Source organism: Schistocerca serialis, chromosome 2, assembly GCF_023864345.2.
Source record: "Schistocerca serialis cubense isolate TAMUIC-IGC-003099 chromosome 2, iqSchSeri2.2, whole genome shotgun sequence".
Lineage (NCBI taxonomy): Eukaryota > Metazoa > Arthropoda > Insecta > Orthoptera > Acrididae > Schistocerca > Schistocerca serialis.
The window spans coordinates 1,089,770,850-1,089,783,238 of record NC_064639.1 but is presented as its reverse complement, the minus strand read 5'-3'; the positions used below and the strand labels follow the sequence as shown (position 1 = coordinate 1,089,783,238).

The 12,389-nt window shown below is 38.7% G+C and overlaps 1 protein-coding gene across 3 annotated transcripts in view; it reads left to right on the top strand.

The window, feature by feature from the left end:
• Positions 1 to 12,389, top strand: part of LOC126458540 (serpin B8-like) — a 206,324-nt gene that overhangs the window by 138,804 nt on the left and 55,131 nt on the right. For 2 of the 3 annotated variants that reach the window (XM_050095656.1, XM_050095653.1), the window contains one exon: positions 1,842 to 2,046. The exons of the other annotated variant lie outside the window; for it this stretch is intronic. In XM_050095656.1, coding sequence (XP_049951613.1) covers positions 1,842 to 2,046 — 205 coding nt within the window. The remainder of the gene's footprint in view (positions 1 to 1,841; positions 2,047 to 12,389) is intronic. 3 annotated transcript variants of the gene reach the window in all.

Here is a 12,389-nt window from a genome sequence, read left to right as displayed (position 1 = left end):
TCAAAATTTTCTATTTATATTTTGTATGTCGTTGTCCATGCCTCTTTCATTGTTTTATTGCTGCAATCCGTTCTGTTGTCTCAGTTTTAGTGCTACTGCGAGTTCATAGAATTTTACAGCTTGTGTAGTTAATCTGGTTATTGCCAGTCTTTTAACATGTCTGTAGAATTTTAGCCTGCGTTTTCTTCACATCTGAGTAAATGTTGATGTGTTTTTAAATTTTTTCAGTGTGCTTTTAGCCCGTTTGTTCCTTCTTCGGCATACCTAATTTTTTTCTGATTACTTTTAGTTCTGTCTCTTAAAGCGTATTTACCTGACAATGTCAGAAGGCTCTGTATATCAATTTAAGAAAGCTTCGAAAACAGAACTTTTATTGCCCAGATCGAAGATGGTACATATCCTGATTACTAGATATTCATCAAAGTTATATTGACATCTTCAGGTCATCGGATACATGAATTACAGAGTCATGCATAGCGGCTTTGTAATTCATGTATCCGATGATCTGAGGAAGGCCAGCACGTGTGTCAACTGCAATCTGGGCAATAAAATTCCTATTTTCGACGCTTTTTTTTTTTTTTTTTTTTTTACTTTTAGAGCGTTATCAAACTTGAATAAGAGATCTATACTAGAAGCAGAGAGATGGGTGTATACAGATTCCTTCCAATGGATGCGGTGGGAGGGGGAGTGGTGCTATCAGGAAGGTGCATCCGGCTACCAAATACCACTAACACTGCCAAAACCGATATATAATAATGCCGACCCAGTACAGAAACGGCAAAGGGAATAGAAAGAGCCGGCCGAAGTGGCCGCGCGGTTAAAGGCGCTGCAGTCTGGAACCGCAAGACCGCTGCGGTCGCAGGTTCGAATCCTGCCTCGGGCATGGATGTTTGTGATGTCCTTAGGTTAGTTAGGTTTAACTGGTTCTAAGTTCTAGGGGACTAATGACCTCAGCAGTTCAGTCCCATAGTGCTCAGAGCCATTTGAACCATTGAATAGAAAGAAACAAGGAGTGCCGGGATGGTTGCTCTAACACGGCCGATTTTCTTCCCCACCTTATTTCATACCAGCACGTGCTGTAGTGACATTGTGGTCTCGTGGACGTTCAACAGACTCATTAGCTGCCTGTCTGTTTCATCCATAAGTTTTCGAATGGTGTAATCGTTTTGTACTGGACTCGATGCATAAAAACAACCTGTGAGAGCTAGTAGTATTATATGTTACGTGATCTTTATAATTTTGAGAAATAGCAGTCCTGACACTCTACCATGAGGTCCCGTGCTGACTATGCCTCCATGTATATGCAAAGAATCAAGTTATGTTCACTAGGAAATCTCAGATGCAATCGCATATCTGGTCCAGTATTCCGAAAGTACTTTTCTTTTACAAAGTACCGACGGGAGCTGTATTGAACGATGTACCACGTTAAGGAACAGGACAACAACCTCAGATCCGCTACCTGCTGTCTTCTGGATATCACGAACGGAGTAAGCTGGTGTCACAAATTTGATATTTACAGAGAAATTGTTCGAGCTTCCCACAAGGTCGAGAGAGACCTTTCTTCTACCAAGCACCATTTTTTAATTTTTTAAAATACTTCATAAATCGTTTTAAGGCGCGTGGTATTTCCGATACCACGATCTTTCACAGCCTTACCCTCCCAGTAGAAGTTCGGTTTCGCTATCATTAACGCAGGTTTTGTTTGGTGTTCTAGGATCGCCGCCTGTAGATCACCATTCTTTTCCTTCCATCATCCAAAAGTCCAGGAAACACTCTTTCCTTGTTTGCAGTTAAATAAAGGAGATGTGATACGCTAAGAGTGCTAATTAACTTTGCTTCAGGAATCCGACGATGTTATCCTCAGAGTAGCGAACAGGATATTTGTGAAGCAGAATTTTACCATTAAAGAGCGGTTCAAGCAGTCAGCGAAGAAATTCATGGGCGCAGTGGAAGAGATGGATTTTCGGGATCCAGGAGCGGCAGGTGTTATAAATTCTTTGGTATCGGAGATAACAAATGGAAGAATAAACCAAGTAATCGGGCAGGGTAAGTGACTTCATCCAAATTCATCGGATTTTATCTTATCAATTACAAATTTTTGTTGCGACTTTAAAAAGTCTATGTAACTTTAAATTGTTTGTAACACCAAAAGGTTTGTGCTTCCCGTACAATTTCTACTTTATTCGTACTGCACATGACTCGTTTCGGGATGAAATTATTATTTATGCTTGCTGTAAGTATGATGTGGGAGCCCACACACAATAAGCAGTCTTCAGGCGCTCAGTCCGGAACCGCGCGACTACTACGGTCGCAGGTTCGAATGCTGCCTCGGGCGTGGATGTGTGTGATGTCCTTAGGTTAGTTAGGTTTAAGTAGTTCTAAGTTCTAGGGGACTGATGACCACAGATGTTAAGTCCCATAGTGCTCAGAGCCATTTGAACCAATAAGCAGTAATTGGTCGTCTTGTTTTTCCTGTGATGTCTGTCTATTTGACATGAGATAAGACTGTCGGTATTCGGAGCGAATTATGTCAGGCGCTTGTACGATTTCATTGAATAATTTCGATATTGGTTCAAATGGCTCTGAGCACTATGGGACTTAACTGCTGAGGTCATCAGTCCCCTAGAACTTAGAACTACTTAAACCTAACTAACCTAAGGACATCACACTCATCCATGCCAGAGGCAGGATTCGAACCTGCGACCGTAGCGGTCGCGCGGTTCCAGACTGTAGCGCCACCCCGGCCGGCTAATTTCAATATTGTTCAGATCTAAAGGAATATGGGATGCTTGTAACTAATTTGTTGTATCTTCTATCCTGGATGGGCAACGGCCTTGAGGCAGTGGATACACCTGTTCCCGAGAGATCACCGAAGTTAAGCGCTGTCGGGCGTGGCCGGCACTTGGATGGGTGGCCATCCAGGCCGCCATGCGCTGTTGCCATTTTTCGGGGTGCACGCAGCCTCGTGATGCCAATCGAGGAGCTACTCGACCGAATAGTAGCGGCTTCGGTCAAGAACACCATCATAACGACCGGGAGAGCGGTGTGCCGACCCCACGCCCCTCCTATCCGCATCCTCCTCTGAGGATGACACGGCGGTCGGATGGTCCCGGTACGCCACTCGTGGCCTGAAGACCGAGTGCTTGTATCCTGGATGATGGTTAATAAAGGAAACCGGTGGATGAGTAATGGCACAAATAAACAGCTGACGGTTAAAATGCATTTTGTAAAACACACTTAGCGCCACCATAAAGAAATGAAAATGCACTTGATAATAGCAATTACTCTCAAAAAGCCTCAATGTACAAGACGAAGTAAATTCGGCTGTCCCAAGGGGTACCGGTGAGATGTTTTACAGGTTAGGTACCTGATTCTTCAAAATGCGCCATACATGCGTAGTTGCAGAAAGAACACCTGACTCACTAAGCAGATCATTGCAGTATTACCACCAAATGGCAAGGTGACCCGTGGAACAATATGGTACTTCTTTTTCAGTTAGGCCTAATGAAATTTGTGCCCGATTTGATGGGGATTCACGTAAGAGGTTACATTTAAAATATATTTATTCTAACTAGGACAATAGTCGATACTGAAGTCAGTGGCGCCGGAAGTTCTCAAACGTCTCGTTTGCTGACCTGTGTTTACGGGAGAAAGTTTTTTTCCTGTTATCGTATACTTTAGTTCGTGTCAGTTTTCGATACTAATTATGATAAACCCCGTGTATAAATTTAAGCTTGGCGCCTTGGGTACCCTCTCATGGTAGCGCCTGAAGCGGCCGCTTTTGTCGGTTGCGTCTTAAACCAGCTCTGGCTGTGGCCCTACTTTCAGCATAATGTAATCATACAACGAGACGGCCAGGAAGTTTCATATCAGCGCACACTCCTCTGCAGATTGAGAATTTCATTCTGTGTAATATTATCTCTTCCAAAATATTGCAAATAAAAGTACAGGAAAAACAAAGCAAACAAGTATTACATATTTCCGACATCCTGTCGGTGCAGCAGCAATCAATACAGTAGTGAAAAAGTATATGTTTTAGTGTTCAGTCGCAATTTATTTATATTGCCAACTGGCTACCGGTTCTGGTAAACAGTACCACCCTATAAAACCCCCTGGCACGCGTTCGTCACGTCAGTGTTACCCGGGAAGAGAGCATAATGATTTCGTGCCAGAGGGTGCACTGAGGGTGGTACTGTGTCACAAAACCGATAGCCAGCAGGCAAAAAATAAATAAACTCCAACTGTAGACTAAAATGTATAATTTTTTAATCAAATATTGTCGAACAATTTTGAGAAAAGTAGTTTGTATGAGCACAAGCCTTTACAACTTCTGTTTGCTCGCAATTCAGCAAATGAAATATATACTACTGGGCATTAAAATTGCTACACCAAGAAGAAATGCAGATGATAAACGGGTATTCATTGGACAAATATATTATACTAGAACTGACATGCGATTACATTTTCACGAAGTTTGGGTGCATAGATCCTGAGAAATCAGTACCCAGAACAACCACCTCTGGCCGTAATAACGGCCTTGATACGCCTGGGCATTGAGTCAAACAGAGCTTGGATGGCGTGTACAGGTATAGCTGCCCATACAGCTTCAACACGATACCACAGTTCATCAAGAGTAGTGACTGATGTATTGTGACGAGCCAGTTGCTCGGACACCATTGACCAGACATTTTCAATTGGTGAGAGATCTGGAGAATGTGCTGGCCAGGGCAGCAGTAGAACATTATCTGTATCTAGAAAGGCACGTACAGGACCTGCAACGTGCGGTCGTGCATTATCCTGCTCAAATGTAGGGTTTCGCAGAGATCGAATGAAGGACAGAGCCACGGGTCGTAACGCATCTGAAATGTAATGTCCACTGTTCAAAGTGCCGTCAATGCGAACAAGAGGTGACCGAGACGTGTAACCAATGGCACCCCATACCATCACGCCGGGTGATACGCCAGCATGGCGATGACGAATACACGCTTCCAATGTCCGTTCACCGCGATGTCGCCAAACACGGATGCGACCATCATGATGCTGTAAACAGAACCTGGATTCATCCGAAAAAGTGACGTTTTGCCATTCGTGCACCCAGGTTCGTCGTTGAGTACGCCATCGCAGGCGCTCCTGTCTGTGATACAGCATCAAGGGTAACCGCAGTCATGGTCTCCGAGCAGATAGTCCATGTTGCTGCAAACGTTGTCGAACTGTTCGTGCAGATTGTTGTTGTTTTGCAAACGTCCCCATCTGTTGACTCAGGGATCGTGACGTGGCTGCACGATCCATTACAGCCATGCGGATAAGATGCCTGTCATCTCGACTGCTGGTGATACGAGGCCGTTGGGATCCAGCACGGCATTCCGTATTACCCTCCTTAAATCTGATAAGCGGTCATATTTTAGAATGCTCTTGACATACCTAGGGGTTATTATACTTAGTTGCCTCTAAAAATTCTCCCTAACTTCGTTTTTGGTTAACTACAAAGCTAAATTTAGGATGAAACATGTATTGTATTTCACAGCCACAATACTAGAAATAAAAGCAAAGTCGGCATAGACTATGTATCTTATTTAGGTTTCGGATTGGTGTATAATATCTTTTTGTTAATATCTATAACAGGTTATCGATGGATGTAAGACATTTGAAACAAAGTAAAGTAGTCAACTAGCCACTTCTACAATTTTTCAGAGTATTAGGACTCGGTAATGTAAATTCCACATATCTCTAATGTTGACTTTGCCGTTATGTAGATAGCTCATAGTGACCTATGTAATGATGCATAGACGCTCTGTTTGATGCATTAGAGAGAAACAGTTGCTGAGGAGAAGAGAATGAACAGTGACTTTTCTTCAAATAAGCCTTTTACCGTCTAATGTGCTTATTCGTATATAAATAATAGGCAAATGCCTGAGTATAACCCACTCAGAGAATTAATGTAGGGCGAGCAGATACAGGAATCTGGGATCGCCGCCCAAGGCAAGGTCCCAGTGGAGGTGGCTCGCCGTTGCCTTCCCCCGACCTGCTATGAAGTGTCAAGTGTGTGTGTGTGTGTGTGTGTGTGTGTGTGTGTGTGTGCCATGTGGATCACTGTGATGAATGGTTGTACGGTCTATTCTGTGTTGGTATGGGTGACTAGAAGAGACAGGGTGAAATTCGATGCCGGCATGTAACATACTTCTCTCGAATAGCACCAAAAGGCGTCCACCGTCCTTAAAGTCCACATGCGACGTACGGATCACCATCAAGAGTGTCACATTCCCTCATCTCATAAGACGCCGCAGAGAGCTTTGGAATTTCATCTAGGACATCGGCGCAAAGAGCTCCTTCCCTTGGCGGCCAAATCAAGGCAGTGAAAATTTTCCACCACAGGGATTCGAACCGCCTTACCTTCTAGTCGAGCGTCACTGCACAAGTGTACTGTAATGGATCTGGGAGATGTGTTATTTTCCACTGGACTTGTCGATACCAAATTTAATGTGGGAAGTTAGTAATGTTTTCTTATATTTTTGTCAGAATTTTTAAATTGTAATTTGCCTTATTTTATACTAATTTACTTATATTTTTGAGAGTGACAGCATATTGATTACTATTAGTAGATCTGACGAAGAATATCAAAGAGACTGATTACAAGTGGAAGCTTGTGTGTTGTGTAAAATGTCTTTGACGCTGGAGTGGTCTTTGACTGTAGTCAGTCGGCAGTGAACTCTTGGTGTGTGTAGACGGTAGAACAATGTGCAGGTCGCAGTAATAAATAATTTGCTAGTGAACAGGAAAAATGAATTATGTTACTACTTTTTTTATATAAACTTTAAGAAGAAACCACATTCGAAGAAATGGTATTTGAAGCACCAAAAATGAGGCAAACGCATTGAACCAGGTCATTTCTGCAGCCGACGAAACTGCATTTTGAAATCATACTTCCACTAGACGACTGAAGCCAAGACAAATATCATCTTGTAAACATTTCACGGAAAAGGTACTGTCACGAAATATGCCAAATTTAAGTAAATAAAAAATAGTGAGTATATTTCAACTGGGGGCTCAGCCAAGATACCAATATTTCAACTGGGGACTGTAGCCGGGATGTTGTGTTCATGTGATCTTCAACAGTGCTACGAAGAAGAAAATTTTTGTGTTCATACCAGTTTTTCAAAATGTGTGTTACAGTATTGGTGTTCATTGGGAAGTAAAAGTTTTGGAGAAGAAATGTTTCGGCAAAAAATATAATTTTCGACAGAAGAAGTAATTTCAAGAATTTTGGTCAACAATCACATGGATGGAAAACGTGGATTTGCAACAGTAGAAGAGTGTTCCAGATAAGTCACGAAACCCTCGTATTTGGTTAAAACAATATGTTTATCTTGTTTTGTAGTGTTGTGTATAAATTTTTTTTTCTTTTTTCACAATGACTTATGAGATTTTCGAGAGTATTGTGCCTAAAGTAGAAAATAGTAATTTAATAGACTTCGAAAATCAGGACAAGCCAAATGATACAGAAAGACTCGATCAATTTGATTTAAAAAGTTCTCTTGTAAATTTCTCGAAAGAATTTAAACAAGAAGTTGACGACAGTAAGACTTACTGAGAAGAAAAAATTGATAACGTTTTGTTGCAAGTCTAAGCAGTTAATACCCAAGTGGGTGATCTTTCGAACAGAGTTGAGAGTGTTGAGGAAAAAATTGGATCTGTGGAAGCAAAAGTAAATGAAATTTATGCTAAATTGAGCGATGAAATTAATACTGTAAAAAATGAGTTACTGGCAGATAGGAAAAGAAATGTAATTGTTTTTAATGGGATAAAAGGGGAAATTAAAAACTTGGATGAGAACACAAAGGTTTTAGTAAAACACGTAGAACAAAAAACTGACAATCGTTTGGTTACTCTAGAAAAAAAGTAGAATGCATTGATTTAGAAAACAAAAAATCTTTCAAAGAACTTAGCAAAAAAATTGAAAGTTTTGACATTGAATTTCAAAGCAAAAATCACAATGTCAACATATGCAATCTTGTATCTAATATTCCAGTGAACCACTTTTCGGTTTGTTTTTTACCTCACTCTCCAGATGATATGACAATTAAATTTGTGAAAAAATTCTTGGAAGGGGAAGCTTTGACTTGGGCAAACCAGATTGTAACTGTGGGGATGACCTTTTCAGAATTTGAATGAAAATTTCTGGAAAATTTTTGGGATGATCTTAAACAAACTAGAATCAAAAGTGAATTTTTGAATGGGAGAAACTATAGAGAATCAGATGGGAACATGAAATAATTTTGCAAAGGTGAACTTCAAAAACTTATTCATTTAACAAAACCTTTGAATGACTTGATCAGAATTGATACCTTAAAGAGAAGATTGCCATCAGCAATGCAGTTGAGTTTAGTTCATTGTCCTGATAGTAATGTTGAGCAGTTTCTCAATTATATTGCAAAGTTGGATAGGGTAACAACAAGAACACACAGTGGGTTTACTCAGAAAGGTAGTGGTCAAAATTGGGGAAATGATAACTTTCAAAAAAGGGAACAAAACAATTATCATGGTGTCAGTCAAAATTCAGGGGGATAAAACAATTTTCAAAAGAAGGACCATAATTTTCATCCAAAACAAGAACAACATTTTCGCGGAAATAATCAACAAAATAGAGAACACTTTACAGATCAAAATCACAGAAATTTTGATAGAGATCAGTACAATAGAAACTACCAACAACCAGGTAATGTTTGGCATGGGAATGGGAACAGAAATGTTGATCAGAGACATTGGCAGAACCACAATCAGCAGTTCAAACAGGAACCAGTTGTAATTCAGGAAATAAAAAACAAGTAGACACCCGCTTGATGGTCCGCAAGGTTGAGGCAGAAGGTGAGCATGATGAAAGGACCAATGGATGTGATAATCATAAACCCAAACATGACAGTTCCAAACCTAAGCTATCACATGAGGTCATTAGTTGTTACTTATTGAAGAAATTTCAAGAGGAAAATAACGATGATATTGATAAAGATAAAACTGCCAGTACACAAGAAAATATAGTAGATAAAAGTAATTGTGGTTCATTTAATTTAACAGAGTTTTACACTTGGGCAGAAAAGAACAACACTTTGTCAGATGATGTAATTTGTAGTAGTTCAGAGATGTGTGTGAATGAAAGAGAGAATGCATGCTGTGAGAATGAAAATATTGGTGAAAGGGATCTGGTAACTTTACAAAGGGGAAATAATATTTTGGGGGATAATTTGAATGTGTATGACCTGAATATGTATAATGATAACGATGTTGATGATAAAGTTAATAATGATGGTAATGGTATTGATGATGATGTTGAGGAAAGGTGTTTCATTAGCTTAAATAGTGAGTTGGGTATACACATGCTTGAAAATGGATTAAATAGTGAGAATACTATAGAAATTCCCAGGGATGTTACCAGGATGAATAAGGCTCGCAAGCAGGGTGTATGTGAAAGTGTGAATTTTGATGTTGTTGGTAAAACATCTGACTACACAAATAATGATGACACATGTATAACTTCTAGCCTAAGTGAAACATTTACAGATACTAATGACACACACACATTTCTTATGAATCTATGGCTGAACAGTGAAACTATTTCTTTTGACAAGAACTTTAGAAAGATGCTTATTAATGTATGTGAAACTATATGTCCTGAGTGGTGGAAAAAGATGAGATATTTTATTTTTTAGAAGCTGAAGGATAAGTTCTTCAATAGTAAACAATGTGATTTGGATGAAAATTCTTGGCTATTTGAGATAATAGAGAGTACTAATGACAATTTTGTATCTTGTGCAAATTTTATAACTGTGACAAATAATACATATAATGGTATAACATATGATTCTGGTAAGTATAGGTTTGGGGAAATTGAAAGTGATTTATTCAATGAGGATACAGGTTCTGAGAAAAGTGATCAATTTTGGAGCCCTTATATAAAAGTTCAAATCGGGTCATGGATTGGTAAATGTTTAATTGATACAGGAAGTGAGATCTTGGGAATATCTGAAAGGTTAAGCAAGAAATTGAAAGTGGGGAAAGATTATGTTGAAATGCCAGTTGTTGGGGTAAAGATAAAAGGTGCTACTGGGAAGAGCAGTAAATTGGTAAAAAGCCAGGCTTTAGTGACATTTTTAATTGAAGGCAAGTTGTTCACACATGGATGTTTTATAATTCAGGAATTTAATGAGGATTTTCTTTTGGGTATGAATTGGACAGTAAAATTAAATACGGCATTTGATTGGGTTGGAAGAAAACTTTTGATAGAAACTAGTGAAAGGGAATACATTCAGATAAATTTTGTGAGCACACTTGGTGATCAGAGTAATGGAAATTTTTGAGAGTATCAATTTACTAAAAGAAAATAGATTGGAGAATATTGAAATTCATAGATTTGATACTGATGAAGTTGAATTTGGGAATTTAGTAAATTTGAAAATTTCAGAAACCCAAAATTTATCTGGGGAGCAAAAACAAGAGTCAGAAAATCTGCTGTGGGAATACAGTGATGTTTTCAGTGACATACCTGGTAGGGTAAAGGGTTATCAGTGTGAGCTGCAGGTGAAACCTCATGAACCATTTTTCATAAAACTGTACAGTATTGAAATATCAAAAATACCTGATGTCGAGAAAGAGCTGAAAAAGATGGAAGGATGTAATATAATAGAAAGGAGTATCAGTGCATATAATAATCCTTTAGTAGTTGTTTCGAAAAAAAGATGGTGGAGTAAGATTGGTTTTGGACTCTAGACACTTAAACAAAATTTTGTTCAGACAGACAGACCATCCCGAAAATATTGATGAGTTACTCTATAAGTTTACAGATATGAAATATATGTCAAGTTTGGATCTAACTTCGGGTTTTCATCAGGTAGCACTTTCGGTTAATTCTAGAAAATATACTGCTTTCTTGTACAATGGTAAGAATTACCAATATTGTGTTGTGCCGTTTGGGTTAAATTCTTGTATTTCCGAATTTATAAGAGCTTTGGATGATGTACTGGGGCAAGAACTTGCATCTAAACTGATAATTTATGTAGATGACATTTTGGTTACAGGGAAAAACTGGGAGGAAAATTTTTTGATTTTGAAGTCAGTTTGTGAAAAACTTAGAAAAGGGGGGATGACATTAAAATTAGAGAAATGTAAGTTTGCAGTTTCTGAATTAAAATTTTTGGGTCAAGTTGTCACAGACAAGGGAATTTTGGCAGATCCAGAAAAAATTAAAGTAATTTCAGAAATTCCTGTTCCTAAGACTAAAAAACTAACTTTGGGTTATGTGGTTATTACCGAAAACATATAAGTGATCAGAGTCTGAATGCACCATGTTTAAGTCAGTTACTTAAGAAAAACACTGTTTGGGTTTGGGATAAAAGTTGTCAGGAAGAGTTTGATAAAATTAAGCAAGAGTTGAGGAAGCAACACATATTACACAGACCTGATTTTAATTTACCATTTTGTTTGAACACTGATAGCAGTAATTATGGGCTTGGAGCAGAGTTATTTCAAGAAAGAGTAGAGAATGGAGTTAAAATATATTGTACCATAGCATTTGCGAGCTGAATGTTGCTCAAGCCTGAGAAAAATTATACAGTCACAGAGAAGGAACTTTTGGCAATTCATTGGGCTTTTACAAAATTTAGAATTTACCTTATTTGGCATAAAACTACAGTATTTTCGGATCACAAAGCTTTGAGTTACTTACAAGAGTGCAGATTATACCACAGTAGATTGACCAGATGGGCAATATTTCTGCAACAGTTTGACTTTGGAATCAAGCACATAAAAGGTTCTGAGAATGTAGTAGGTGATTCACTTTCAAGGTTACCAATTGGGGGAGAAAAGGAGATTTTTGAACAAGAGGAGGAAAAGCAATTTAAAATTAGATACCTGAAAGGGGTGGAAAATGAAAAAAACAATTAGAACTATGTGTAACAAAATTAGGAAAAATCAAAATTTAGATCAAAGTTGGAAATTAATCAAAGAATTTTTAGGCAAGAAGGGGTATGAGGAAGTTGATAAATTTTACAAATTACATAAGGGGATTTTATTTCGGAAAACAGATGTAGATTCTGATAACTGGAAACTGTATTGGCCGGAGGCAGATGCTGAAAAGCTGATTATTTACATACATGAAAGTTTTGGTCATTATGGGATACAGAAGTGCATTCAAAAGATACAAGAAAATGTTTATTTTTACAATATTGGAAAGAAGGTAAGAAAAGAATTGGCAACCTGTGACAAATGTCAGAGAGTTAAAGTGAGCAATCAAAGATGTGGTGGAGAGATGCAAAACATTATTCCATAAAAACCTTTAGCTCTTATCGCTGTGGACTTATATGGAATGTTACCAAAGAGTAAAGGTGGTCACTGTTACATAT